Source organism: Dipteris shenzhenensis, chromosome 2 (assembly GCF_047967505.1).
Source record: "Dipteris shenzhenensis isolate YYH24624 ecotype China chromosome 2, Dip_SZ_1.0, whole genome shotgun sequence".
Taxonomy (NCBI): domain Eukaryota; kingdom Viridiplantae; phylum Streptophyta; class Polypodiopsida; order Gleicheniales; family Dipteridaceae; genus Dipteris; species Dipteris shenzhenensis.
The window spans coordinates 29,453,890-29,477,808 of NC_141597.1; the positions used below are offsets into that span (position 1 = coordinate 29,453,890).

At 42.0% G+C, this 23,919-nt stretch overlaps 1 protein-coding gene across 1 annotated transcript; it reads left to right on the forward strand.

Annotated features, from left to right (window-relative positions):
* Window positions 1-2,065: 2,065 nt before the first annotated feature.
* On the forward strand, window positions 2,066-6,077 carry LOC147904593 (uncharacterized). The gene is made up of 2 exons (XM_087387501.1): window positions 2,066-2,759; window positions 5,800-6,077. The coding sequence occupies exons 1-2, from the start codon at window positions 2,122-2,124 to the stop codon at window positions 5,843-5,845; spliced, it is 684 nt and encodes a 227-aa protein (XP_087243627.1). The 5' UTR covers window positions 2,066-2,121; the 3' UTR covers window positions 5,846-6,077.
* Window positions 6,078-23,919: the final 17,842 nt, after the last annotated feature.

Consider the following 23,919-nt stretch of genomic DNA (forward strand, 5'->3'; position numbering starts at 1 on the left):
GTTAAATAGCTCGACCTCTGGCTGCTCTGAGCGTTGACGAATGGTCAAGTTCGAAGGAGTTTCTGGTGGTCATTTCTACATCGTGACATGAATCGATGTCTTATGTTCGGGTTTAAACACCTACAGGGATTAATAATAAAAACCATCCGAAACTTTGCTACAATTTCACTCACGTGGTTTTTTCTAAACGCAACAGGAAAAACAAAATGGACTGAACCTCTATCTTTAGAAGGTGAAAGAATTGATAAAATAACTTGAATCAAGCAAATACATTTTGTTGTGCGTACCTTTAGGAGAAGACACTCGTTTGGAGGCTGCAAACATCTCGAAAACAGAAGTGTTGCAGACATGATTAGTATGTTGGTCGAACCAAGCAAATGTAATGTTCTCTTGCGGAAACAAAATGTGCGAAGAAGTGTGCGTGCTCAAGATAGGTGTTTAAAAAAAAAACCATACGTAATGTATGGTGGAGAGCCGGCACATGTCTCTCCAAAAATTATATATCATAGGGGAACGTGCCATCCCCCCGTTTCGAATAGTCACCTCCAGTGTTGGAGGTGTAGCGCATTAATGCGGACCAGAGCAACAGACGGTGCAGAAACATTTCAGAATTGAAATGACCGTACATTCTACTTACGTGGAGTATCCTTTGTGACGTCCATAGCTCGACGAGAAGTCGCCTATTTCTTTGCTGGAATGTTGGAATCTAAAAAACAATCATGATTAGTCAATATGCATTCCTCATGTTCTGCATGTTTGGATATGTTGGTTAGCATATGTGCAATTTCCTAAAGATGATAAATTCAAGCACAAAAGCTATACACAATCGAAGATATTTCTAGAAAATGGAATAGGGGTGTTATACGACTAATTGGGAATCTTCGGAGTCATTTTCTTAGAGGTCGAATCGACTGGTTAAAAGGATTAAAAGAAAATGTTATTCTTGGCGATCTCGTTCCCATCGGAACCGGCAGTCAACGAGCAGAACACTTAGCAAATTAAGCCCGTCTTCGAAGGTAAACGTCCGTGATCATTGCTTCGAGCTGTTGTACACTATTACAATGCTTTCACCTTCGCGAGGCTAATATATTCTAAGAAAGAGAGCAATGAATAGTCGAGTATGTATCGACGGTATACAAACCGAGACGGGCTTTTCAATAGCGATCAATCGATACGATGAACTAAATACAGCTGGTTGACAACGAGCAGAACACTTAGCAAATTAAGCCCGAATACAGCTGGTTGACAACGAGCAGAACACTATTTCAATGCTTTCACCTTCTGTCAAAGTGATCAACGTGAGCAAGGATTTCGTTCGTCCGTTTCGCCTGTCGAAGTGATCAACGTGAGCAAGGATTTCGTCCGTCCGTTTCGCCTGTATTTAAAGGTTTTGCCTTGGCTTTTTACGTAGCTTTTCAAAAGCTTTCAAAGCTTTTGGGCTTTCAGAATTTAAAAAATCTAAGGGTGTATATTGTGCCATGTGGAAGCACAGGATTTCATAATTTGAAAAAACGTCCTAGTGCTGGCCAAGTAAAGATATTTAACATAGAATAAGCTTTTCCAAAGAAAAACCATTTTCCCACCATGGACTCCTTTTGAGCCTCTTGCAAACCACCTTGGATGGAGGGCTTGAGAGGCAACCAAGGTTTCAGAAAAAAAACCAGCCACGTGTGAAGGGGGTTTGAGACACGGTGAGCAACTGGTTTGCGTTCAGGTGAACAGCGAACAGTAAAATGATGAAAAGATGGCGGGCTAGATTTGGCTGGCGAAAGAGGGTGCAAAATGATGTGATGCTAGATTTGCGTGCGTGCGTGCGTGCCACGTGGGTGGGGCCGCGGCCAGCAGAGCCCGTGTGAGCGTTAAAATTGAAGTGTTCTCACTAAAACAAAAAGAGCGTTAAAATTGAAGAAGGTGTGGGAATAATAACGACAAGACACGTGGAGGCCATCGTACAAAAGTAACGCCAGGATGGGAAAGGCCGCGGGGAAGCCAAAGTATTTGGACGGGGAAGAAAAGGCTGTCCCGGCGGCCATTCCGGGGAGCGTGTTACGGCGTCGTCTTCCTCAATCGTGGGCTCTTCTTCTTTTTCCGCTGCTTGAATTGTGAGCTCCTGTGGAAGCGATGGCTATGGGATCTGCTGAGCTAATGTTCCTTCTTCTGGGGCTCCTGGTTATACATTCAATAGCGCAACAACCTGTTACTGCTCCTGCATCTTCTTCCTGCCAGTCTCCTGCTTCCTTGTCCTCCTCGACTGCTCCTTCTTCTTCGCCATCTTCTTCCTCCCAGTCTCCTGCTTCCTTGTCCTCCTCGCCTGCTCCTGCTTCAGCTTCTTCTTCCTCTCCCTCTCCCTCTTCTGTCGCCGCCCCTCCTTCCCTTTCTCCTCCCACTGCCGCCCCTTCCTCCTCACCTTCCTTAGCTTCCGCTCCTCCTTCCTCTCCTTCCTCTTCCCCTTCCTCTTCTCCCTCTCCAGCTTCCCTTGCTTCTTCCCCTTCCTCATCACCACCTTCTTCTTCCCCCCCCGCCACCATCATTCCCCCCGCCTCCCCACCTCCTCCCCCTCCCGTCGCATCTTCCCCCTCTCCCTCCGACGCCCCTCCTTTGGGGTCTTCTTCAGGCCTCACCGGCGGTCAGAAAGCCGGGATCGTCATCGGCGTGCTTCTCGGCGTGGCGGTAGTAGGCGTAGTCGCCATCGTTCTCAAAAAGAGGCAGGACAACGTTAGTCGAGCGCGGTACGGCCCTAACGTTCGCCGCGAAACGCTGTAAGGATCTAAGAATTTGCATTAGCTCTTCGATTGGCAAGTTCATTAGCCCAGGTAGCTGCCGGAGAAATTAGCGACACTTTTTGTTGAGGTAATACATAGCTCTAGAATAAAGAGACGCCAGTCATTACCACTACAAAGATAGGTTTAGAGGAGACTGTGTAGTCTAGCCTTCATCAACTGCTAGCTATTTTTTGACATTTGCGTACAGCAAAGTTCTGCAGGTTGTAGTGCTTTGCCGCCTTCCTTGTTGTCTCTATCTTTACAGACGATTTTCCCCGACTGTGATACATACTTGCTATCGCTAATGCTCACTAAACGTAGATCTCGGCGGCCCTCACTGTTTTTGAAATCTGACGTGGTCTAGTTGTCGTGATTTGAATTGAAAAACTGGGAAGAACGGTGAGTGGCAACGACTCAGAAATTTGGTATTTTTAATTTTCTAACATCATCGGTTCTCCTCTCATCGGTACTTTACCTTTCACGCGTTTGTGCTTGGTGCTTTGCAACATGGCTTCAGTGATCTAACAAGCACGTAATCCTTTCTCAAGGGATAAGCAGTTGCGATGTGCTATGTACTCAAGGCATTCACATTTCCAAACATGTCTGATACCTACACCCTTTTTAATGGCAGCTCAGAGGGCTTCCCTGCGCGGGGAAGCTAGTAATGAGCTGCTGAATGGATCAGAGCACAGGCAACTTGAGTTGAAAATAGGAGGTTGCACCGGTTGCAACCGCCTGTGCAGATTTCTGCCATATGAGAAGGGTTGGACAGGGACACATCTGGAGGAGAGACTGACGTTGGAATGTCTTTGAGCGTGGGAGGTACCAGAAGGCGTCAGCTAGCGCTACTAGTCGACATGTGGAATCCCTCTCACAAAGTGGGAAGATTCAACATCGTAATGGATGCTTTGCCATGCAAGCTAGTATGGGTGATAACTCCCATGGGTGAAAGAGCCACATAATAACTATTGTGGGGTCCTCCGGTAGATTCAGCTATGGCCAAGCCACTTTCTTGAGCGGATTTGGTGGACCTTTCAAGGTGTACCTTCAATGATAACCAAGGGGAAATGGAATACTTAGGACCTTAGCACATGGATGGGAATTTCTTTTGTCATCGTTATTGCCATTTTAGAATATCTAGATCCAGTGGCCTAGGATGGGTCGAAAATGGGAATAGCCACTTTTTCTCCCATCTTGGACCATGGCCTCAAGACCTTGGGAACAAGAATGGGATCCCCTTTTGTAGAGATTGGAAAGGATGGAATGATGACATGTGTCCTTATCCCCTCCTCCTAAACACATGAAATGATGCTGTGTGTCCTCTTAGGCATCATGGGATGGGAATAGGATAGATTGCCTTTTCCCATTCCAACAAGTAGTGTATACTTAATGTATGTGTCTATAAATATGTATACATGTATCTTCATAAAGACACATGAATGCAGATGGCAAAAAGATGTGAAGAGAAGAAACTACCATGGCTAAAGCACACTCATGCGTAATACATGGACTGAATGAGGGCTCTTATAGAATTCTTGGAAATATAGTATTATTAACAAAGTGGTCGTGGGTCCAGAAGAGCCAAATATGATGCAGCCACCATGAAGGGACTGAGCCCCTTAGAAAAGATCTTGATCTTAGGTCTTATCAAGAAGGTTTTATCAAGATGAAAGATTTTGTGATGGATTATTAAGGATGTGTAAAGTATTCTTTAAGAGCTCGTTAATGACCAGTTGGTAGTAACTTTGAGCTTGACACAGTCACGGTATAAATGGTCACCTCGGCGGATCCTTTCAGGGATGTCTCAACATGATTCACAGAAAAACTGAGTGGCTCTTGTTTTTCCATTAAATCCTACACAGGTATTTGAAATTTTGCAGTAACTTCTTTCGATTGCTATTATTTAGTGTATGCCATCATGTAAACCCCTTTGCTGAACACTTCACGATAAGCAGGGCACAAGACACCAGGTCATTGGCAGAGAATTCATGGCTAGGCGCATGTGTTTTTTAAGATGGGGTTGTGATGGGCTCTTCAGCATGCTAAAGTTATAGTAGTTTCTGGATTCAGGTTATTGTTTGCGTGGGCATGATCTTGTCAATTTGTGTGGTGTTATATAGACAGCATGGTAGCACTCTGGTGTTTATATTGTTCTATTTATGTTACCTAGATTGAAAGAGCAGTTTTACAACTATCATTTATGTGCTATGTGAGAAGCTGTTATGCTGACTACAACTATCTCGTGAAATGCCTATCGTGATACAATTGTGGCCCTGGGCCCTTTGAAATGCCTACCATGATAAGTGTGGCGCGGGACCCTTTTATGCTGACTATATCCGGTGGAATGCCTACCATGATAACGTTTGGCATTGAGCCCTTTCATTATATATGACCATGACATAGGCTCGGCAGATGAGTCCAGGCCTGGGTAGTTGAGTTTGCTGTTAAGCGAGTGATCCTAGCGAGTTCCTTTGCAGGGAGATTTTATATTAAATATAGTGAGGTTCAGAACATTGGAGTTGCAATACTCAGTCTCCAAATATTGTGTAGTAAATTTTGAATTATTCCTACAACCTTCTGCTTTTGTATGATTCTTTTTAATAGTTTAAAATTAGCGCACAATATTCTTCAGTCTCAGAAAGATTATTGGAACTCCTACTCTAAAAGCACTCGGAAAGATGAGACGTAGGAATCATTGGCAAGGCCACGCTCAAGGCTATTTTCAAGGTCTTTGGTGCGTTCTATTTTATTTGTCTTTCTTGTATCGAACATTTGAACTTCTGTACAATTAGTTCATATCTTTCAATCACCCTAAAAGAGCATGAGCGAACGCATTTCGTCTCAATTTTGTACTAACGACAAGGGTAAGGATGAGAAAGCTTTTCATTTTTTGAACTAATGACTTACAAGCTACCCACCATTGGTCCATGTCAATATTCAATGGGCTGAGGCTTTTTCAAGGAAATTTGGGAGCTCTACCGTAACACAGCTTGCTTTTACAATTCTGTAAACTCACTTCATATCATCATTGACACAGATCTGGAAGACGCAACTCCCCACAAGTACAAATGTCTCGATTTTGAAGCAGACTAGATAGCGGTCGCACCTCTACATCAAATACGAAGAACCAGGCCATGGCAACAACAAAAATTGACGAGTTCATTTTCTAGACTTTCATTACTCGTGGTATCCTTCCACATCATAAAGTGCTTTGGCAAACTTGGCAAACCTCAGAGGTTCATGATCGTTGAAAGGTCCATATTTTAGAGCCAAGAAGCAATACGGATCGAAAGGGCACACAAAAAATACTCCACAAATTTGCATGCAAAACAAAGAGGGCGAAGGTGCAAAGTACTTCCCAATCGAACATTTTGAATAAACACAAATTATAATTCAACAAGAATTTGTATTCAAACATTTTAGTTTTGTAAGAGAAGGAATAAACGCCAATTATAATTGAAATGGGGAGAACAAGCTAGAATTGGAGGGAAAACAAACTTACACAAAAATGATTTGCATTCAAATAGATTAGTTCTCCATGAGGTGGAATAAACATAAATTATAATTGGAATGGGGATAACAAGTTAGAATTGAAATAGGGAGAACAAACTTAACAGAAGCAACAAAATGTGGAAGTCTTTTTAAATGCACCTCAGGGAAATGGAAATAAAACAAGGTATGGTGCTTCCTATGGTCTTAGAATCTTGGAAAACTTTCTTGATTGGACATTAAAATGTGCAAGAATTTAAAAGGAGAGGAAACATGTGCAATGCTAATAAAATTTTGTATAATTCCAAAATATGAGGTTTGCTACATTATACTTGAATGTTGCATTAACAAAATGTGATTGTATATCAGGAAAGTACAGGTAAGAGGATCACAAGCCTCAAGGGTGTTTGTTTATTCCTCATAACAAGAAATTATATTGCTTTAGTCAACCATGGTGGTAAGGTATTATCCTTTGAGAGATTTTCAAATTGTTTATGTGAAGGACTTTTACTTGCATTCTTCTCATAACTCTAAGTTAGATTATAATCATTGTGAAAATTCATAAAAATCAAATCTACAATATTGCATTAGCTTTTTTACACCCAAAGGGTGCGCCTTATGGATGGAAGAGGATAATCATAAGACGAAAGAAAATATTCTAGAGAACAAGGCAAAGCTCATGGTAAAAGGTTAAATGAAATGCTTATGCTTTGTTGCTAGATATTATGATAGAAATAGACTCAAGAGAATAATAATGCACAGAAAGTATTGGCAACACGATAAATGTAAAGTCATGTATAGATGACCACAAATGTGTAACAAAGTCTTTTTTAAATATAGGGGGGAAACTAGTAGCAAGAAAGACAAAAAATGCTTCAAATCTCTACGAGTTTTTGCCATGTAAATCTCTTGAGCAATGATGTTCTGAACACAAAAAGGTGTCCCAATGATGCCTCATTTGAAAATCATGGTGGTGTCCAAGATGGAGAATTAAAACTAAGTGTATTTGTAGGCATAAACGTTGAGCAACTATAATGATTAAAGGCATTGTGCATGTGCAATTTTTTTCCTATATAACATTGTTCAGAAAGATTTATTAATCACTATGATAGTTATGTCTTGAGTGATCTAAAAAGAATCTTAACAAGGAACAAAAATAGTTTGCAAGAGTTCAATTAAGTAGCCTATGTAGTTCACACATCAAAGTTTATTTGAATAATCTTAACAATTGCTAGTGCCTTCCTTAGCCCATGAAAGGGTTTTATTAGTGACATAGGAACTACTTATGTGACTATTATATTGCTCCATAGAGTGGGAAACAAAATTTTGGGTCTCGAGCTCCTCCTCCTTCTCCTCCGCCATAGCCGTCTCCTCCTCTTGGGAATAGCCGATCTATGATCTGGCAGTAGGAGTGATTTGCCTCCCACCCGAGGTAAAACTTGACCTTGCATACTACTAGCCGATCCAGAAGTGTGCTAAGATGTTTGGGGTAGACGTCTCATTGATGTTGCAGTGGGCACGTAAGATAGGCATTGAGCCAATAGGCACTCTGGTACAAACACGAACAAACACAAACCATTCGCCCTCCAAACCCCTCTCAAAGTTGTAGAAGGTAGTTTTCGTAGAACAGGCTCTCAAGCATAGGCTGGCCTTGTTTTCTTATTCCTGCTCACCATGAGTTTGACCATGGTGTGTTGGAATGTGCATGGGTTACATGATAGTGCATGGAGCCAACCACACTATTTGATATTCCACTAGGAGTTGAAGAGGGTAGTGGTAGGATTTCCTTTTGATTCAGAAGTACAAGCATTGGACACCACCATCACGCAACAGCCCCATGCAGCCTTGGGGGCAGCAACAGCAGGAGACAATGTACCAGGCCGTGGCGAGGAGGACTTGATTAACTACCAATGGTCTACTTGGCAAGAGAGAATTTAGTTGAACTCCAATATAGGAGCTATTGTCGCACACTCTCTAGCACCGGGGCAATCTACTGCTCTGCTGTAATATCTAACCCAACTTGGCAACCAAGGTACCTCATAGTGGTCTAAAGAACTATCAACTATGTACTGGCATGCTCCACTCTTGGACCTTGCAACTCTTGCTCCTTCGCTCAATCTTGCAATTGTAAATCATTCTCCTTCTTGCAATCCTTCTCCCTCTTCTTTCAAACTCGCTCCCTCTCTACCAATACTGGACCAAAACTCTCACCCAATTTTTTATCACTTGCTTCTATTGCTATTCTTTTTTTTGGGGAGGCAAAAATGAAGTTTTAATATTGGCAATAACATATGTATATGATGACCCGGATATAACTCAATCTCATAAAGAGATTCAACAACATATAGGACTATTCCTAGTTACAACTGAGTATAGTCTTCTAGGCATGTAGATAAAAAGACCATTCGAAGTGGCTAAATGATGCGAAGGAGGAATATCAGTATAGCAAAACTTCTAAAAAGAAGAGCTGATGTCACAGCATCCATAGGTCTGATAAGAAAAAGGGTAGAGGGATCCTTGGTGATGGCAGGAAGTGTCTACACAGCTTCACGCAGATTCAGAAGTGGATTCCAATACTCCTTTGTAAGGACACTCCGTGTAGTGGATCTGCAGGTACTCTTCTTCGTGTTCATGGATCTCTGCGCAGAGTATGTCTTGGTCTTCATTGTATATCTAGATGACTTGGGCTAATCCACTTCTTTCCTATCATAAGCCAATCCAACATTAGTGCTTCAGCACATATCAAATCATGGTTAAATTGAAAGGCATTACGGGCAATCCAGATGAACCAAAGTGCATGCACTCTAGTTGCTATCCACACAACCTGCCTCGCTTTAACTACACCACCCAACAAAATAGATCTCCAATTAATGGCTCTCCTACTAGCATCTGTGTCAGCTTCCACACTTTCCTGGCAGGTGGGCAAGTCACAAAGAGGTGAAAAACATATTCTCGTTTCCCAGGGAAACATCTGCACTGATCGTCCCCTTTACCAATCCTCAAACTGGGAGTTAGTCCACACAGCCTTATGAAGAATAAACAAGAGTAGCGTGGATATTTTTTCTGGAATGTCCTTATCCCAAATTTTGAGAAATATGTTCTTCCATAAAAAATGCCTGCCATGCATGCTCCAACGTTAATTCAAAGTCCTATACACATCCTCTATGGTGCCAAACGGGGTAGGGATATGGAGCAAGTAGGAACTGCTAACCCAAGTGAAATCACAGTCATACAACAACATTGTTCCTCCCTTCTAATGGATATCATCATCCCACAAATTAAGACACTCTCTTATTACTCTAGTGTGATGATTGGAAAGATGAAATTCCCATCTAATTTCTGGCCACGATTTCCATCTCTGTTCACTATGCCACAATTGACCCCAACATTGCATTCCTTTCTTGAATAGAGTCCAAGCTTTTTTGACGTCTTCATCACTTAGAGAGGTAGACCTAGAACTGAGCAAAACCATATGGAATCTAGGGCCATGAAAGGTCCCTTGCATGAGAATCTAATCTGAGATGTGATTGTTTCTAAAGCCACCCAAAGAGACCTCTAGAGCTGGCTACCTTTAGTGCAACACAGTTTGGGGTTAAAGACTACTGATATTTTAGAGTAGTGCTTCCATCTTTTTTCTCTCATCTGGGCAAGGACCTGAGCCCAATCTTGGTCTAGTCTAGTGCTTTAAGAATCCATGCAGTAGCCACCTTTGCAGTGGGTGGGTAACTAAAAATTAATGACACCTAGGCCCCCTTCAATCTTAGGCCTAGTACAAAAATCCCACTTTACTTTGGGTATTCTGGTACCACCTCCCCATACAAAGGATCAGCATTTGGTGATAAGGTAGGACAAGCCCTTACTACTAGGGTGCTAGTAGGACAAGTAAAAAATGGAAATATGGTAGAGAAGGTGATTTAAAACCATGCTCCTACCCACAAGGTTAGCATGAAAAACTTTCCACTTTTCTAGCTTAGAGAAAAATCTACAATCCCATCTATCCTTCATGCTGATCCCGAAACCCATCGGGATACCCAGTAGTCTGAAAAATTTGCCATGAGGTAGAGTGTGACAACCAAGCGAATCAAGAAGCAAAACTGATGTTAGCCACTAAGAGTGGTGTATCTTGTTTTGATATGGTTAATGAGTGAGCCAAAAGCTATGCAAAAGATGTCTAGGCACTCCATGATAGCTCCTAAATCTTGATCATTTTTTTTGGGATTCAAGTTAGTATCATCCGCAAATTGCTGGCTAACCAGTTGCTTACCAGAAGGGAGCTCAATGCCCCAAATAACACCTATTTCCACTCCCTCCACTAAGAGCCAGCCAAGAGAATCTACCGCAATCATGAACAAGAGAGGAGAAATTGGGCAACCTTGTCTGATAGACCGTTTGAGAGAAAAAGGAGAGGACATTACACCATTTATAGAGATTTTAGCCAATGCATTGGATAAAAGTAGCTTGATAAAAGAGATATATTCTGGCCCCACACCCAAATCCTATAAGGACTGGACAAGAAAGTTCCAGTCCAAACAATCATACGTCTTATCAAAATCCACTTTTATAAAGCAGATGTCCTGGTTTAAATCCCCTGCAAAATTGCAGCCTTCCCACAAATTGATAATGGCTTCCAACAATGGACGCCCTTTAATCAACCCTTTCTGCTCAGATAGAATCCATTTGCCCATTTTATCTAAATCCTTAGTGCTAGTGCCTTTGCTATGATTTTATAGCTACAATTCAAGCATTGTGAGCAGGCACCAATTCTTTAGTAGGTCTATCCTATCACCCTTGGGGATGCCGCCATTTAGATGTTTAGGTAGATGCTCTTTGTGTGTACCCTCCTACTAGAGTGGAAGGAGACAAGGACCCACAACCTCCCATAATATTTAATAGAACTCAATAGGAAGACCATCTTCTCCAAGGTCTTTAGCTCCTTAGATGGTCTTCCTTTGGCTCCTTAAGAGATAGCTGGGCCTCATGTTCATATCTTTGAACTCAAGCCTGCCTAGCCCCTTTGCATTTTTCTCAAGCTAGACAAATCTTTAGAGTGACGGATATAGACAAAGAGAGTAACCGTTGAAAATGAGAAGAGATAAAATCAACGTTCTCCTTCTCACTTTGGGCCCATTGAGAGTGTGTGACTTCCAACAAGGGAATATCCTTCCTAGCTCTCTTCCATCTAATTAGGTTGAAAACTTCTTTGGTTGGTCTATCCATTTTTCCATCCCACCAGTCTCATAAATAGATCCGTGTATCTCGCAATCTAGCACTTTCCAATCGCAGAAAGTCAGCCTTAGCTTTTAGCAATTCCATTTGAGCACTAATGCATCCTGTTTGGCCCTTAACAGAGAATGATATTCAAGCACGTCGTGATCATGATTAGCTAGAGGACTAAGCCATTCCACTTCTAGAATAATGTGCTTTACTCTATAGACTCTATAGTTTCCTTAACCTTGTCTAGCCTCCAAGCCCTTCTTACTGCTCTGAGCTTTCTTGCATCCTTTAGTGTTTGTTGCATTTCCTTGACTTCTTGCTACCAAAAATTAGAGGCATTTTGTCTTCCATCCAATCTACTCTAGATCTTATTAATCTGGCTCCGCACTAATTTGAAAAGGAAAATGTTGGGATCAGCCTTGAACCAAGACACAGATTTTTTACCATGGCAAAAATCACAAATAAGCATGACAGGTTTGTGATCAGAGAGCACAAGATTAGAAAAAGATTGAACACCCACTTTAGAGGTGTTAAGTAATAGAAAGTGAGAGACAAAAAATCTATCAAGGCGGGCTTCTCTCCTCTACTCTGTGACTTGTCTTTTGGACCAAGTGAACGCTCCAATAGAGTCCAGATCGACCAATTGGAAGTTTATCTAAAGGTCCTCCCGTGCCTAGGTATATGCAGGATTAGGTGGACTTGATAGCTATGTCTCGGACATCACTAGCAAAGTGGTAGCCACCGTGTTGCTACCTGGTACAAGGAAAGCCATGCAATTGGAAAAGGGAATCTACTATGTATAGATTTGAACATGCAGAAAGCTGCCAACAAGTTCTGAATTCTCCCGCTCCATGGTTTGAATTTCACTCAATTGGGGATTCTCTCTCTGCATCTCCATCTATAGCTCAGATCTCTCTCTCTCTCTCTCTCTCTCTCTCTCTCTCTCTCTCTCACAAGCTCTCTCTTAGACGTGATTTTTCTCTCAGATCTATCTGTTGTCTCTGCACATCCACCTCACACTATTCCCTCTCAACACAATGTTCCCTCTCCCCAAGACCTCTCCACAGTGAATCGGTGTGCACGGCAGCATCATTAGTAGCATTTTGTTGGGTCAGCATCGAAATGAGAGGTTTGCACCTTTATATTCAGCTCGCACTCATTTCCAGTTCTACAACGTTGGCTAGCTCATTTTGTAAAACTCATTTCCAGTTCTACAACGTTGGCTAGCTCATTTCCTTGTGTAGTGAAACTCCATGCTAGAGACACGAGCAAGCATTTGGTAGAAAACACTGAAAATGCAGGCATGTAAAACATACCGTTATTTCCTTGGACATGCAAACAGGCTCTTATCAAGGAGTATGAGGCAAAGAGAAAGTGCAAATACCGACTTAAGGTGAAGCTACAAGCAAACTCCATGGACTTGAATGTTGCAAAGCGCTAGAAGATTTCTCTTGATGTTGTCAAGTACTTCAAGCGACAAACACAAGGTCTACATGAGGAAGCAAAAGTTAAAATTTCCAAGATTGTTATTGAGCACCCAGTATTTTGAGAGCTACAGGGTTCATGTTCACAGGCAATTGCGGATCATGAACAAGGTTTGTTGTGTGATAAGCAGCCTTCAGAACACCCTCAAGTACATATAAAATCCCAAAAGCTCTAAAGAGTTGTTTCTGAAGGGGGAGAGAATGATGATGGTCATGAATACCAAAGTCCAAGCCAGGAAACCAAATATTGTGGTTGCGTCAAGACTTCTAGGTGTGCATCCTAGGAACTTCTATGCTGCTAGATCTCGAATGTGTCAGGAGATGATACCACTGCATTTGTGTGAATGGCAACCATGCCTAAAGGGTGCAATTACAAAAGAGGTGAAGGATTTAGTGCTATCATTTTGGACTAGTAATACACATGTCTTGCCCAATAAGAAGGATGTCTATCGAAAGTGTACAAGGAGAAAGACTTGTAGGAAACACCCAGTGCATTTTCTTGAGCAGCCTCAGGTTGGTGATATTCCTTCAGGTTGTATCCCTTCAAGAATCATAAGCTCATTCCTTACTTCTCTATGGTATGTTTTTAACAAGATGTTGGTGGCTTTTAGGTTCTGTTTTTGTTAGCTTTATGCTACCTACCATTGGCTACATGGTAGCTACCATTATGACTTGCTATGAATAAGTACCTATTCATTACTATTGTGTTGTTAGTCGATCACTCTTCTACCTTTGGGTAGCTACATGGGGGTTACCATTACCTAAATTGCTAGGAATCGCTATGATAGTTACTGAATGATGCAATTAGGTACCAAGTGCTACCATTAGCACTCAAGTTGGAGTTAATTTAGTGATGGTTACATAATAACTAACTAGTAGCTGCCACCTCTATTAACTATGCATGCTATGATTGTTGTAGCAAATCATAGCCACCACTGAAAGAGTTGGTATCTATCATTAGGCATCTATTGGCACTTAGCTATCGAGTGCTACTAGCAGTAGGAGCTCTATAAGTGGTTGTTAAGAAATAATTGAGTAGTAGCTACCACATGTGTTAAGTATGAGTGCTCTTCTTGTAGCAAATGGTAGCCACCACTAATTGGCATGATAGCTATCATTAGGCACCCATTGCTGAGCAGGCAATTACTTGAGTGCAAGCTACCCCTTATTGCCACTAAGCAAGAGCAACAGAAATGCAGCACTTGCTACCAATTGCCACCAGTAGTAGTTATCAATTGCTACCACTAGCGACAATGTCAAGAGATCTACCAGTCCATTAAATCCATATGTGGTAGCCACCAAATGATTGTGTGGTAGCTACCATGTAGTAAACTGGTAGACAATGCACTGGATAATGAACTGCAAAAAATTTTAGTTGGTAATCAGGAAGTATGGTGACCAAAGGTTTATCTGTATATCTCCAAAGGTGACCAGATTAAACATCATTGGAGGGAACATGCTGCACTCAATATTCTATGCTTATTCACAAATGTAATTTTGGAAATGCTTTCATCAGCTACATTGACTAAGTATGTGTTGTCACTCAATACGTGGTAGTTAATTTAGGTGATAATTATGTGGTAGTTGAATAGTTGGTAGCTATCATGAGGCATCCATTGTTGCCACTAACCCACCAAGTGCTACCAATAGTACTCAAGTAGGAGCTCTTTAAGTGGTTTTTCCAAAACAATTGACTTGTAGCTACCACGTGTGTTGAGTCTCTATTGAGTATGAGTACTCATGTTCTTGTAGCAAATGGAAGCCACCACTAAATGACATGATAGCTATCATCAAGCACCCATTGCTGCCGCTGTTACCATGGGAGGTGGCCAATTATTTGAGTGGAAGTTACCATTTGCTACCTCTAACCAAGAGCATGCAATTTTTTGAGTACAAGCTACCACTTGTTGCCACTTAGCAAGAGCAACCATAACTTAAGAAGACAATTTAGTTCATAATCAGGAACTAAGTCAACTTTGAAGTATGGTGACCAAAGGTTTTATCTGTACATCTCCAAAGGTGACCATATTAAAACATCATTGGAGGGAACATAATGCATTCAAGATGCAACGCCTGTTACAAAAATGTAACTTTGGAGAGGCTTTCATTAGCTACATTGATTATTTGAGTGGAAGCTACCACTTGCTGCCACTAAGCGAGGCAATTATTTGAGTGGAAGCTACCACTTGCTGCCTCTAAGCGAGGCAATTATTTGAGTGAAAGCTACCACTAAGCGAGGCAATTTTTTGAGTGGACGCCACCACTTGTTGCCATAGAGTGAGAGCAGCCATAACTCGGGAAGACAATTTAGTTGGTAATCAGAAACAAAGTCAGCTTTGAAGTATAGTGATCAAAGGGTTTATCTGTATATCTCCAAAGGTGACCATATTAATCATCATAGGAGGGAACATGCTGCACTCAAGATTCAATGTCTTTTAAAAAATGTAACTTTGGAGATGCTTTCATCAACTACATTGATTATTTGAGTGGAAGCTACCACTTGTTGCCACTAAGCGAGGCAATTATTTTAGTTGAAGCTACCACTTGCTACCACTAAGCGAGGAAATTATTTGAGTGGAAGCTACTACTTGCTGCCACCACTAAGTGAGAGCAGCCATAACTTAGAAAGACAATTTAGTTGGTAATCAGGAACAAACTCAACTTTGAAGTATGGTGACCAAAGGCTTTATCTGTATATCTCCAAAGGTGACCAGATTAAACATCATTGGAGGGAACACGTTGCACTCAAAATTCAATGCTTATTAAAAAATGTAATTTAGGAGATGTTTCCTCACCACATTGATTGAGTACGTGTTTTCACTCAATACGTGGCACTTAATTTAGGTTACAAATATTCAATTTGCATGATAAAACAGTAGCTACTCGTGTGCTTGTTGGTGGCACTAGCATTGCTAGTTCCCTATCTCCAACTGCTTGCCACTAATAGAATAATGGTAGGTATTCTTTTGCCAATACATACAACTACAAGAGAAGTATCCCTTTTGTGCTTTTGCTTGTTACAAGCAAACTTGAAACTCAGAGCACCCGGAGGTGCAGATTCACCAAAGGGCCTTTGAAAAGTTGAATCCTTACTTTGTGTGCAAGCTTAAGTATCAATACACTTGTTATTGTTGCATCACACATGTGCAGATGCCTTTTTTGAAGGATGCTATAAACCACTTATAGAGCAGAGTGCAATAGCAGATGTGAAATTTGTGGTTCAGGTGATGGATGCAACAAAGGTGTGAAAACTTTCGCAACATAACTATGCCTTGGGAATATGTCCTTTGTCGCCGAAAGCAATGTGTGCCAGCTACCATGCCCTCAAGTTCTTGATGGGACAATGCTCTTCATGTGGAGCAAGAAAAATGGCATGGGAAAAAGAAAAAAAGGAAAGTTGGTTGAAAGATCAAGGGGTTTAGGTCAATGAACATTGGGTGTGGTCAGATGGAGCAGTCTCACAGTTCAAAGCAAAGAGCTCAATATGGCACAATGACAGGAATGAAAATGACACATAATTTTTTTGGTTCTAGATATGGAAAGGGTGAACATGATGGTGCAGAGGTTGTTCTTAAAAGGCATCTCACTCATGAGCAGCTAAAGCCAAATGGTGCAAAGCTCCAATGTGCAAAGGAAGTAGTGTTATTTCTAAGAGAGACATTGTCCAAAGGGGCTGATGCCACATACCCCTTAAAAGTGTCTTAGGAAATCAAGGTGATGTGGACAGAAGCAAGAATTGGGATTGTAAAGCTGTGCCTAATTTGCATGAGTTGCATATTTTGTCAGGCTATTCTTTAACAAATGGAATAGCTTTAAGGTGCAATAAATTTTTGTGTTTTGGTAGTGCCTGCATGCAAGGCAAATGGAGGAGGTGCTCCAATACATCACACGTGCCCTTTTGGGAGTATGTTACCCTAGAACCCTCAAAGAATATCATTGAAGATGAGGATGAAACTGATGATCTAGCATTTAAAGGACACCATTGAGTGATGCACTTTGTGTTGGTGTTAATTTTGATGTTATAGCTCCTCCTGACACAATGATGAGATTGTGGATTTCTACATTCTAAAATACACATAGGGGAAGGAAAAGATTGACATTCCACTTAAAGATGCATGGGGGAATGTTTGTTTTCGAGGCACATTTGTGGTCAGGGGATTTTGGCAAAAGCAAGGAAATCCATACGAGTACATGCTTTTGAAGTTGGAGTCTGAAGTCTTCATCGAGTCCCACCTTGTCAAAGCTATCAAGTTTCCAATGGAGCGAGAAGGACGTGTGAGAACAAATGTATTGTCCTATGAAGTGTATGAAGTTGTTTATAATAGCATTCCATTTAATATGTAGAACAAGCATCATGAAATACTATGCTATTACATAATCCGAGAAGTTACCAGGGATCAGAAATAGGAACAAGTGTAGGCTACCTAAGTTGCATTAATTCGGGCTTTTTTTTTTAATTTAAAAAAAATGCCCAAATACGCATCTTTTGTGATTTCAAACGTTTTTTACTATTTTATTCATATGAATAGGTTATTCATACGAATAAATAGCTATTCATATGAATATAGTTATTCATATGAATAGCTCAGTTTATTCATACAAATAAACATAGTATAAACTTGCAACCACTGCCATTTTTTGTATTCGTACGAATACATCCACTTGTCTTCCTTGCCACCTCACACTTGCTTGCCACCCCTGCCACCTCTTGATTGCCTACTTGCTACCTCCTGCTTGCTTCCATACCTACCAGCTCTCGTCATAGGTACCTTACTGCACCCTTGCTTGTGTTGCAGTCTTTCGTTAGTAATTAATGTTTCTTTTGTTTTGTTTTGTTTAGGACTGGCACTCATCTCTCTTAGGAGAGTTGTGTGTTGCAGTCTTTTTAAATTGTGTAATATTTATTTTGTATTTTATTTAAGTGTGTAGATAGGTTGGCACTCATCTCTCTTGCGAGAGTTGTGTGTTGTAGTCTGTTTTTGTCATGTGTTGCAATTTCAATTATAATATAAATAATTGTTTTTTACTTAAGGCTGGCACTCATTTCTCTTAAGAGATTTGTGTGTTGCAATCTCAGTTTGTATAAAAATGTTCGTTTGTAGGAACTCTTGGGCTAGCACTCATCTTTCTCAAGAGAGTTGTGTGTTGCAGTCCAAGCTTACTGATGTTTTCATAGATGCTTATTCTGGCACTCATCGCTCCCTTGAGAGTTGTGTGTTACAATCTAAGTTTAGAGAGGTTTTCAAGCACTTAGTTTGGCACTCAACTATCCCTTGATAGTTGTGTGTTGCAGTCTAAGTTAGATATCATGTGACGTGCCCTTAAACACTTAGTCTGGCACTCAACTATCCCTTGATAGTTGTGTGTTGTATTCTAAGTTAGATATCATGCGATGTGCTCTTAGACACTTAGTCTAGCACTCAATTGTCCCTTGATAGTTGTGTGTTGCAGTCTAAATTAGATATCATGCGATGTGCTCTTAGACACTTAGTCTGGCACTCAACTGTCCCTTGATAGTTATGTGTTGTAGTTGAAGCCTAGTCTTAGGTGGTGGTCCACGATTCAGTTATACCTAGGTCATTTTTTGTGTTTTAATTTTCTGTAGTCTGTTACATGATGTGAGCTTGAGTTGAGAGGTTATATATAGGTAATTTCTTAGGCTGCTTGGATTGTTAATTGTTATGGCTTAGTGAGGTTCTTATTGCTCCTGGCACTGAATTCTTTTTTGAATTCTGTGTTGCAACTTATTGCATATGAGATGGCTCACGCAGATGAGAAGAGGAACTGTCAGCAACTTGATCTCACAAAGATTTAGAGGAAGGTGTTGAAAAATGAGAATGTACATTTCTGAATGAATGTCAATCAAGACATCATTGAGACAACTTTCCAAAATGGTGAAAGCGGTGTACAAAATTTGGTGAGGACAATGGTAGAGCATGGAGGGAGGACCTTGCATGACTGATTTCCATATGTTTTCACAATAGAGTCTAGTGCACCACTTAGGATGGAGTGTCAACGATGCCTTGATCAACTAGATCAAGACATAAACTCATGTGACGCAAAGTGGGAGGATCCTGCTGTAAATGCCAGGGTCACGTACATCAAGAACACATGGTGAGGTTACAAAGGCAAAGGAGCTACCTCGACCTCCCTTTTATCAATGCACCCATGCCTCCAAGCACAGCCACCGCAACCACAAGCACCAATGCACCCACACTCCCAGTCACATGCCGCATTGCATCCACCGTAACCACAAGCACCAATGCACCCACGTCCCCAGTCACATGTTGCATTCCACCCAACACAACCTCAAGCACCATTGCAACCATGCCACGCTTATGCACCAATGCATCGACCACAACATGTCTTTCCCTGTATCCCTTTTTTCCAAGATCTTCCATACGCAAAAGAAGTTCCTCCTCCTGGGTCCACATCTCCCACCACATGCACGACCACATTTCGCCACATCTTTTGCTTCTCTATTCATGCCTTCATTTGTGCCTCCTACTGCACACACAGACCAGTTTCCATCTCCCGCATACTCGCCTACACCACAAATGCACAATCTATCTGCACCAGCAGATACATTCCCATCTCCTTCATTCTCGCCTGCACAAGCACCATGCATATCACATGGCTTGCGTGATCGTGTAGCAGTGCCAAGACCCATGCAGCCCAACTGCTTCAGTGTGATGAGACATCCAATTCACTCCTAGTGCAGCTGTGGGCATAGGCACAAAAGGAACGGTCAACATGTGCAATATTCTTGTCGCTCCCTTTGATCCACACAAGATTTATGCATGTAAGGTGCTGAGGGTTTCTGTGCCAACTAATGCATTGAAGGCCAAAGCATTGGAAGAAGCCACGTGCTTGGGCGATGTACATTCGGGCATCATCCGAGCAATAGTCTAGTCCATGACGATAACCCAATGATACTACTTCCGTTCTGGAATGGAAATCATTTGGAAAGATGGCTAACCTACCTCGGACATGATGGAAAGCGACCATCTCCGATGTTTCACAGAGATGGTGTAAAAATGACTGTTAGAGCTCCACGGGTCCTGAGAGTGCTCTCAACGGAAGCAAGAACGGAAGAGGGAGAGAGAGCGAGAGAGAGAGACAGAGAGCCACACAAGTTTTGGTGGGTGCAGAACCACCCTAATCTTCTTTTTCATTCATTTATATATGTGTTTGAGTATTGTACATAACCGGGGTCAAGGCACAGTGACCTTTAACCCCCACAACCTCCCACTTAAAGGACAATGCGCCTTTAAGGGAGAATAACTAGTGAGCATACTATCCAATGCCCATCAATACACGACAATACTCAAACCGCTGACTAGGTAGACTCTTCGTCAGCATATCTGCAGGGTTATCATCTGTATGAACCTTGACAAGCTCTATGCGCTTGTCCTCAAGTACCTCCCTAATGAAATGGTACCTGACCTCAATGTGTTTGGTCTTTGCATGAAAGACCGGATTCCGTGCTAGCTGAATAGCACTCATGGAATCACTATGCAATGTCGGTACACCTGTATGAATCCCCAAATCTCCCACTAGCCGATCAAGCCATATAGCCTCCTTGCAACCCTCTGTGGCTGCAACATACTCAGCCTCTGTGGTAGACAAAGCAACGCACTTCTGTGCGCGAGACATCCACGACACTGCACCACCTGCAAAGGTGAACACATAACCAGAAGTGGATTTCCTACTATCCACATGCCCTGCATAGTCTGAATCTGTGTACCCAAGTACACGCATGTCTCCTTTACCAAAGCAAATGCACATCTCCTTGGTACCCTTCATGTACCTCATGATGCACTTAACTGCCTCCCAGTGCCTCTTTCCTGGATTAGCCATATACCGGCTAACAACTCCCACTGCAAATGCAATGTCTGGTCTAGTAGCTATCATAGCATACATAAGACTCCCAACTGCTGATGCATAAGGAACCTTGGCCATCATGGCCCTCTCCTCATCTGATTTGGGACTATCTGTATGACTCAGTTTCACATATGGAGGCAATGGAGTACTCACTGCCTTCCCCCCCTCCATATTGAAACGCTGCAATACTTTTGTAACATACTCTTTTTGTGAAAGCCAAAGGAGTTTCCTACTCCGATCACGCGTGATGCGCATACCAAGAATATGACCTGCAAATCCCAAATCCTTCATATCAAAGGCCTCATGCAACTTGGCCTTTAATGCATCTAGCTCATAAGTATTCTTGCTAGCCAATAGCATATCATCCACATATAGTGCCAGGATTATCAGGCTATTATCCTTAGCCCTTTTAGTGTAGAGGCAGTGATCAATTTCACTCCTTCTAAAACCCTGGGACCGAATGAAAGCATCAAACTTCTGATACCATTCTCTAGGTGCTTGCTTAAGACCATAGAGACTCTTTTTCAGCTTGCAAACTAAATGCTCTTTGCCCTTTTCTTCAAAGCCTTCCGGCTGCACCATGTAAATTTCCTCATGCAAATCCCCATGCAAGAAAGCTGTCTTGACATCCATCTGCATAAGCTCCATATCCTCTGATGCCACTAGTCCAAGCATGCATCTAAGTGTGGTCATCTTCACAACCGGAGAGAATATCTCATCAAAGTCCACACCCTTCTCTTGCTTGAACCCTTTAGCAACCAAACGGGCCTTGTATCTAGGCACATCATCACCTGTGACCTTCATTTTGTAGACCCATTTACATGGCAATGATTTCTTTCCATGTGGCAAAGAAACCAAGTCCCAAGTCTTATTCTTCATAAGTGAACTCATCTCTGATTGCATTCTCTGATTGCATAGCATACTCCCACTTGCGTTGATCCTCACGCATCATAGCCTCTTTGTAGCAAGAAGGCTCCCCGCAATCAGTAAGCATCACATAGTCTACCCCTGGAACAAACCTATCAGGCGGTCTAGACACTCTAGATGATCTTCTCAATGGCATTTCAGCTTGCTGTCCCACTTGCATATCAGCCACATTTGGCTCATCATTTCCACCAATAGATGATCCATCATCTACCCTTGATTGTATACCTGTGGGAGTACTTGGTTGTACCATTTCTTGCACATTTGGTGCATGGACAGCTTGCTGTCTATCAACATATGCAGGTGGATTCACATCCTGGAAAGTGATTCTCCTCGATTCCACATCCCTCATGGGTGCCTTATGCATCTTCTTCTCATTGAAGATCACATCATGGCTGCGTATGATCTTCTTTGCTTCTGGATCCCAGAGACGATAGCCCATCTCTCCACTTTCACCATAACCCAGAAAGATGCATTTCCTAGACTTAGGATCTAGCTTCTTTCGAAGCTCTTTTGGCACATGTGCATATGCCTCACACCCAAATATACGCAAATGAGAGTAAGAGGGCTTCTTGCCACTCCATGCCTCTTCAGAAATACCACCATCCAAACTCTTATTAGGTGATCTATTGATCACATGCACTGCAGTCTTCATTGCCTCAGCCCAAAAACCACCAGAAAGACTTGCATTGGAAAGCATGCATTGCAACCTTTCTTGAATGGTACGGTTCATCTTTTCTGCAACTGGATTTTGCTCTGGAGTACGAGGGGATGTGAGCTCCCTCTTAATCCCACGTGTATCACAGAAATGCTGAAAGTCATGAGAGAGATACTCTCCACCATTGTCAGTCCGTAGGCATTTAAGCGTTCTACCTGACTGATTCTCAACCAAGGCCAGCCATTTCTGAAATACGTGGAACACATCACTCTTCCGAGCTATAGCATAAGCCCACACTTTCCTAGTTGCATCATCAATGAATGTCACATAGTATTCAGCCCCGCCTAATGACCGTGTAGGCATGGGACCACATACGTTTGAATGCACCAAATCAAGCATTTCAAACTCTTTCTTTCCCCTTCTTTTATGGGCTGATTTAGTCTGCTTCCCATAGAGACAATGCTCACAAAATTCAAAATCAGAGAAACTCAAATGCGGTACATAACCCAAACGGCATAAGAGTTTCATTCCATTCTGGCTCATGTGCCCCAACCTGCAATGCCACAAAGAAGTGCTTGGCTGCTCGGTTATTGCAACAACATGATCAAATACCCCTGATACATGTAAGGGATACAAAGTCCCACACTTGGCACCCCTAGCCAAAAGCATAGACCCCTTTTAAATTTTCCAACTTTGAAAGCCAAAAGTGGTGTGAAAACCAGCATCATCTAGCTGACCCACTGAAATAAGACTCTTGGTCAGCTTAGGCACATGTCTCACATGTTTCAAAACAAATGCAGACCCATTTGCAAAAGAAAACTTTATGTCACCTTCTATGTCACATGCATAGTCATTTCCAAGATGCACACAACCTGTCTTTCCACTGTCATAAGTGGAGAACCATTCCCTATGGGGAGTAACATGGAATGAAGCACCAGAATCCAAAATCCAATCCTGGGAATATGCATCATCTGAAGTGGTAAGCAACTCTGTAGATAAACTAGACATGAAGAGAACATCATTGTCACTATCATGTGTGACTGCATTGATCTCCTCGATCTTCACTTTTCCTTTGTCCTCCCTTGGACTCTCTTCCTTTTGATTTGCACCCCAATTTGCATTCTTTTTCTTATCTTTTTGCTCTCTTTTCAGCTTGTAGCAATCCTTTTTCATATGGCCCTTCTTGCCACAATGGTAACACTCAATGTTCCGTGCCTTGGATTTGCTACGAGACTTCCCTCTTTCTTGGGACTTCCCCCTGAACTGTGATCTGCCCCTTTGCACATTTAAGGCTGCATCCTGCTTGTTGCCATCCATAGACTTCCGTCTAATCTCCTCGGCCAACAAGCTACCCACAACATCATCAAATTTCAGTACTCCACTAGGTGCAGAGTTACTGACAGCTGTACGGAAGGTATCCCATGAGGATGGCAATGAACATAAGAGAAATATTGCCTTAGTCTCCGCATCAAAATTCATTTTTTGAGCCTGAAGCTGGCTGAAA

Coding starts and splice junctions, on each gene's coding strand:
- LOC147904593 (XM_087387501.1), top strand. CDS start 2,122: ATGGCTATGGGATCTGCTGAGCTAATGTTCCTTCTTCTGGGGCTCCTG. Junction 2,760..5,799: donor AACGTTCGCCGCGAAACGCT/GTAAGGATCTAA, acceptor TCATTGACACAG/ATCTGGAAGACGCAACTCCC.